This window comes from Condylura cristata, unplaced genomic scaffold, assembly GCF_000260355.1.
Source record: "Condylura cristata isolate star-nosed mole 26May11 unplaced genomic scaffold, ConCri1.0 scaffold00002, whole genome shotgun sequence".
NCBI lineage: Eukaryota > Metazoa > Chordata > Mammalia > Eulipotyphla > Talpidae > Condylura > Condylura cristata.
This window is the reverse complement of record NW_004567103.1, coordinates 14,549,206-14,556,162: the sequence shown is the minus strand read 5'-3', so window position 1 is coordinate 14,556,162 and position 6,957 is coordinate 14,549,206. Positions and strand designations below refer to the sequence as shown.

Sequence of the window (6,957 nt, the reverse complement as noted above, 5' to 3'; positions counted from 1 at the left end):
TGGGTTTGGGTTACCACCTGTTGGGTAGAGAAGGTCAAAGTTGACCTTCCTGCTCTATGATTGACCTTGAGAGTCAGATGAGTCGGAAGACAAGGAGGCTTGCGCCCACTGGAGGAAGGGGCTCCTGCGCTCTCCCAGGACTGCTTTGTTTGTTTGGAAATATTTACTGAGCACCGGGAGTGTGCTGTCTCTCCTGGATTTGCACCAGTAAACAGAACAGGCAGGCCCTTGATCTCTCGGAGCCTGCATCATCACGAGCCAACAAGTTCCTGAGCTCTATTGAGTTGTCCATCAGGCACCCCTTCTGCAGAACAGCTTTCAGCTGATGATCCTGAACGCCCATGGGGGTCTGAGGTGCCCTGTGGGTCAGCCAGGATAGACGACACTAGGCCAGGGCAGCCTCGGTGCTGTGCACACTTGGTCACATTTTAATGCTTTTTTGAAAATAGATCATCCACGCAGTACACCTCTATTTTCTTTTTAAAACATATTTATTTATATATGCATACAGGACTGGGTGCAGGGGTGGTGAGAAGATTCGCCAGAAACAGAGTGAGGAGCAGAACAGGCAGAGCGATGAAGTACACTGCTGAGGGGAGCAGCAGGCGTGTCAGGAGAGGTCTGCCACGCCATGTGGGTCAGCTCCGGGGCGGGGATTGAACTTTCAGCGAAGTGGCTGCAGCCAGCTTGCAGCATCCTCACCTGCTGCGCCACCAGCGAGGGCTAGTACACATCTCTATTTTCTATAAATAATGAAATTGAACATCCCATTTCTAGGCCACTCTGAAAAACAGACATCATTACCCTACATAAGTTATTTCTTGTGTTTTGTTGGTTTTCACTTTACCTTGCACATGTCTTGCAAAAACGATTATGCCTTGGATTCATCCAGGAAGGAAGCTCCCCTAGCCTGGACTGGTCACCTGGGATGGAGGCCAGGTCCAGTTGAAAGGGGGTCCCATCACTGCCAGAGAGATGTCCATGCCCTGCCTGGGGGCCATGTTCTGGTTCCAAGTAAAATTGTCAGGAGGATGAGGCCCTAACCTGGCCCTGGCCTGTGGTTGTCTAAACATCTGTGAAATCATCCAATAGAGTGGGAGCTTCCAAATTCCCTGCCAGCACTGAAGATCTCTGCTTCTAGATCTGGGCAGAAGGCTTGTGAGGATTTGGAAGTCGTTCCTTGTTTTGAGGTGAAGGAATTCATCTGTTCTGAAGCTAAGAGGTGGCCAGGAATCATCACACACACACACACACACACACACACACACACCCCTGCCCTGTCCCATCTGCACCCTCAAAGGAGAATGAAAATGCTCCTGATTTCTCCACTTGGGATGGAGCAGACACAAGGAAGAGGGAAGGTAGAATCAAGCCACAGACCGAGCACAGGAGGGCAAAAATTCACACAGACAGAGAAGGACACTCGTGGTAGGGAAAGAAATTTTATTTTCAAGCTTTTAAGAGAATAATACAAACAACAGAGAGTTTTAAAAAACCCTAAAAACTAGTTAAAAAAAGTACTTGACAGTGTCCCTTTAGTACCCACGACGACACGGCCATTGTGCTGTGACAACGAGAAACTGCCAGTGACCACCCAGTGGCGCTGCCAGGCAGACTCCCGGGACCCCGAGGATAGTGCTCCGGGCCAGGCCGCGGGCGAGCGGGAAGGGCCAGGGCCCTTGGGTGGGCCCTCAGCAAGAAATACTTCCGTTGGTCTCACTCCAATCCTTGGGGTGCCTCCTGCTCCCCCCACCCCGCCCCCCGCCTTGAGAGCAGCTCTCTGTGGGGACTCTGAGGGGGGAATCCCTGCCAGGGGGGACCTGGGACTTCGCGGGCATGGAGCCAGGAGGAGCACGGATGGCACCGAGCATGTCCTGGCTGTGGGCCGGCAGCAGTTGGGAAAGTGGCTCCTGGGTTGACAGCGCTGAAGGCTGAAGTCACAGCTTCAGAACCAGGCCTGAGCTACCCACGAGAAACCTGTACTCTGTGTGTGTGTGTGTGTGTGTATGTGTGTGGACATCTTTTGAGCCAAATCACCATAAAATAAAGTAACAAGGGCACACAAGGACACCATCTCCAAACCCAAGCCTGCAGAGCCCACCAGAAACTGGGAGTTCCAGTCTGGAGGGCTGGGAAGGGAGGAGAAACCCCGCCCTCTGCACACTCACGCCAGCCAGCACCTCGCTCCTACACCACACCCCCAAGGTCTGTAAGCCACCTCTGAGGTGAACTCTGCCCATCCAGGTGAACCCAGGGTCTCCAAAATCTGTGAACTGCCCTGCCAGCTCACGCCCCCCTCTCCCTGCCAGCCCACGCTCCTCCCCCTCCTGCTGTTCGTGGGAGACCCCAAGACAAACTCAACAGAAAACAGGGTGGCTGCTGTTCCCGCACTCTTTGCATTTCCTCTCCCACCACAGGTGCAAACAGGTGCATCCCAGATGCACCTCCTTGGCCCTTCCCAGTCTCCTCTCCACCCGGGTGTGGAGAACATGGGTGCACCTGGGTGTTTCTGTTGCTTATTTGGTGAGGTTCTGTCTGTACTGAACCTGGCTGTTGAGTTTGTGTTGTTTCCTTGCCCTCGCTGGTGGACCACGGTACTGCTGGATGGGAAATCACGAAAGACTCATGACACCCACCGTACCCATAAAAGCTCCAGCCCAGGCCCCTCAAGGCCCACTGCCTTCACTGTCTGCTCCAGCACCGGGGGGCCGCCGCTCTCCTTACCCCTGCCCCGCCCACGACAGGCCTCCCGTCAGCTGGCCCTTCCTGGTCCAGCTCCCTCTGGTGCTCGCCTGGCCTCAGCCTCCCAGCAGGGCCTCTACACCGTCGTGACCCTCATGACGAGTTCCCGGTTGCCGCCCTGCGGGCCCCGCTGTTCATGAGGTCGGAAGTGACTCAAGATGTGCAGGATGGTGTAAGCACAGTGGTGGTCAGAAAGAGGGCCTGAGGGGTGGCTGGTGGCCCGGGTGGGGCCCTCCTCAGTGGGAGGGGTGCCCAAGGCCTCCTCTTCCGAGGAGGGGACATTGGCCTGGGTGGATGAGGAGGTCCGGGGGTTTGTCCTGCCTCCTGCCTTTTGATCCTCCAGGTCTTTCGTTTTGTCATAGTTCAATACTTTCCACTGCTGGTTGACGGCCTGCCAGCGTTTAAAGATGCGGTAAACAGAGGGGCCCTCGTGGATGATGAGGCCTGAGGCAGCAGGGAGAAGAGAAAAACAAAGACCCAGTGAGAGGAAGCAAGGCTCAGCCTCCCTTTGATTATAAACCAATAAAGGCATTGGCTGGGGTAGGCTGGAGAGAGAACCATTTCTTTTGCTGTTTCAAACCTACCTTTCAGCTCTGAGCCACAGGGTTATCATCCCCCACTCCTAGACTTAAGGGTGCTTCCCCAGGTGGAGGTGGATGGCAGCCACGCACATTCATGGAACAGATGAGCACCTACGTTCAGTGAATTTACCCACCCCTACTCCACTCCGTCCATTTAGTTGCCCATTGATGCCTAATATAACTACCTTTTCTTCTCCCATGTATCCATGGCACCAGTACTGAGCAGGTATGGAATGAATTGTGTGCTTTCAAAGGCACCATCAAAGGAACCCGTGGTTGCTCCACACCTGCTGAATGATGTCTGAAATCCCCATGGTTAACTCTGCACAATAGCCCAATGCACATACTCCCGGGAAAGAGAATTTGTATACGGTTCTACAATGGACAATGAGGCATAATGGTGCAATGAAGAGGGAAACAGACAGTGTCCTGTGCCCAGAGATCCTCCACTCTACCCACAAGAGACATGAAGCAGTAAGATGAACAAACCAGAGGCTGACAAACGCCAGGAGGAAGATAAGACTGGAGAAAGTAGCCACTGGCTGCAGGTGTTGGTGGTCCTGTTTTAGTGAGCGGGTCATGAGAACGACTTTTGGAGGAGGTAATATGTGAGTTGATGGAAGGAAAATCCATGGAAAGATCTGGAGAGACAGCATATTCGTGGTAGGATCTGCAGTGCAAAGACCAGGAGCTGGGAGTGGAATAAGAAAGGTCCAGGAAGGTCACATGGCCAGGGCGCTGTGGAAGAGTCGGTAAATGGTTGGAGATACTCTGGACAATGTTGTCAAACTAAGAAAGGGCCTGGTAGCCCATGGGCAGGGATCTATATTTTATCCTGATTACTATACAAAGCCTTCTTTTTTGAATGATGTGACCAGATTACCTTTCAGAAAGCTCTTTCTGGCCCCTGTGAAACAATAAACTGAAGAATAAGCATAGGAGCAGAAAGTCAACCAAGAATTGATTCAAGTAGAAACAGTGATGGTCTGGGTTAGGGTTATAGTGATGAAGACAATGAGAAATCACTGGAGTTGGGATGTAGGTTCGTGGGAGAGCTGACAGACTTGCTGACAGGTGAGGTGTTACTCAGGAGAACAATCTAGAAAGTTCTGAAGCTTTGGACTTTAGCAGTTAGGTGAGTGGTGGCAGGCCATGCTGTGGTGGGCTGAGGGTAGGATCTCCAATTTGTGTGGTGGTAATAGCAGCTGCATCTGGTTCCTATTGTTGCCACAACAAACTACCATTTAGTGGCTTAAAACAACAGATTTGTGTTCTCTAATTCTATAGAACAGGAATCTAGAATCGGTCTTGCCGAGCTAAAGTGAAGATGTCAGCAGGGCTGGTTCTTCCTGGTGGCTTTGAGGGGAGGCTCTTGTCCTCACCTTTTCATCTTCTAATACTCACCTGCATTCTCTGCCTCTTCTCACATCTTTTTCCCTATGTCACACCTCCTTCTCCACCGTTATTAAATCTCCCTCTTATGAGAACACTCGGCCCACGAATAATTCAGGAATATCTTCCCATTTCACAACTCTTACATGAATCACATCTGCAAAATCCCTTTTGCCCCATCAGGTCACCTCAAGAGGCTCCAGAGATTAGTACCTGGATGTCTCCAGGGGCCATTCTTCAGCCTACTGCGAAGTTTCGCTTTGGTTGTGATAAGTTTAAGATGTCTGAAGAACTAGGTGGGCAACTGGACATAGGAGTCTGAAGCTTGAGGAGAGGTCTGGCCATCAGGATAGAGGTAAAATAGAAGCCATCAGGGACATGACCCAGCTCTCCTGGGGAGAGAAGTTAGACACGAGAAGAGGGCCCGAGACAGAGTGATGATGCATAGTGGTGGACCTGATTGTGGTGGATTTGATGGTGAGGATTTTGAGGGAAGCAAAGCCATCTTCAAGAAGCTCAAAGGAGCAACAATTAGTATAGAAGTGAGAGAGGCAAGTATGAAGGACACACCAGTTTTGAGAAGGACATGTTTCAAGAAAGAGAGTATGACTCTTTCAACAGCTGTTGGGAGGTGAGTGTAAGCGAAATGAGGAGGGGCATTGACTTGGTGCACAGGTGGAGGTGGGGTGAGGACATGATTGCCAACCTGGCTGCTGATAACCAGTCAGTTCTCATCCAAGTCTCTCTTTCTCTTCCACGAAATCATCAGCTAAGGTAGAAGGGATAACGGACAAGGTATTGAAAATTTGTGGAGAGAGACGAAGGTGGGAAATAATTATCATGAAGAATTGGAGAGTGATACACCAAGGAAATGTGGCAGAATTATCTGATAGTGCTGACTTGAGACTTGTAGCCATAAATTTGAAATGAGTTGGGACAATGTGTGGTTTTTCTCCACACCTTCGACAGCTTTCTCAGTGCATATGTGGAGTAGGAAGACAGCAGAACAGAGACATGAGAGCTATGGCTGTTCACCACAGAGAAGCTGGAGTCTAGGTTGGTGATGTGGGAAGTCAGAACTCAAAAGGAAAAAGAAACATGAAAATGGACATTGACAGGGTCCGTGCCAAGAGGCCTCCATGAGGATGGAGAAGAGCTGGAATCAGTAAAGCCCCAGGGACAGAAAGAGGACAGTTAGGGTGAGATATTTAGGACCAGATTTTAGATGTGTGCTTTGGGGTAGTTCTTGATGACGATGCTTGGGGGTGACCACGTGAGTAGGTCCTGGAGGAAAACGTCGTTAGAGTAGTAAGGAAGTCCTGGACATGATCTACATCAGTCATCCTCAATATATTTATGGCAAATATATTTTAGTATCTTCTTTCCTATCTTGAAATGAAATCCATAAGTTAATTACATAATATAAGCCACTATGGTCCCTCTGTATCTACAACTCTATAGCTCTATAGATGATCACATATATATATGACATACATATATGATGTATATGTCAAGCAAAAGCCCTCATCATCTCCAAAATGCTCCTGGAGTGGTCTCATCTCTTCTGAGAAACACGGATCTGTAAGATGCTGAGACAGGAAGGGTGGAGGGTTATCAGCCAGGTGCACTGAGGAACATGAAGAGCGAGTGGGCGGTAAGCAGCCAAGAGCATCCAGTAGGAAAAAAGGGGTGTGGTATATAAGGGCCTGTGCTTCAAAGGGGCTGCAGCTTCTGAAGCAGGAAGGAACAGAGGAGGTCTGGAGGTGGTGTGGGGAGGAAGGAGGACATGGCTTCTCAGAATACAGCATATGGAAGCAAACACGACAAGGCAGCAAACAAGGTTATCAACCGTTAACAACTGGGTTGCAACGAAATGAAGACGAGAGAAACACTTGCAGAAGAGGCTGCAGTGAGGGTTGTGAGATCCAGGAGGAGTCTGGGAAGACGAGGCCAGGTAAGGGGTGAGCAAATGAACACGAGGAATGTTGTCCACGCAGTGAGAGTGGTCTGGGGGCTCGGCCCTGTGGCGGTGAGTGAGATGGTGGAGGAGGAGGCAGGATGGAATTCTTCCCGCTGCAATTATAAACCTAGGGGCTGCTGGCCCCTGTGGGGGAAGAGCTGACTCACAGCAGCAAACAGCAATGAGTCACGCCAGCCTCCTCCATGTCAAGCAGAGTCTGGATGGGAACACCTGAAAACCTCCCCACCCTCCGCCAGTGTGATTTCAGGAGACAGCCCCCCC

At 50.8% G+C, this 6,957-nt stretch overlaps 1 protein-coding gene across 2 annotated transcripts in view; it reads right to left on the bottom strand.

Moving 5' to 3' along the window:
* Window positions 1-1,422: 1,422 nt before the first annotated feature.
* The window catches only part of MARCH4 (membrane-associated ring finger (C3HC4) 4, E3 ubiquitin protein ligase), a 95,668-nt gene continuing 90,133 nt past the window's right edge, over window positions 1,423-6,957 (bottom strand). For both annotated transcript variants that reach the window (XM_012728897.1, XM_004674312.2), the window contains one exon: window positions 1,423-3,186. In XM_012728897.1, the coding sequence (XP_012584351.1) occupies window positions 2,819-3,186 (368 nt within the window). In that variant the 3' untranslated portion in view covers window positions 1,423-2,818. The remainder of the gene's footprint in view (window positions 3,187-6,957) is intronic.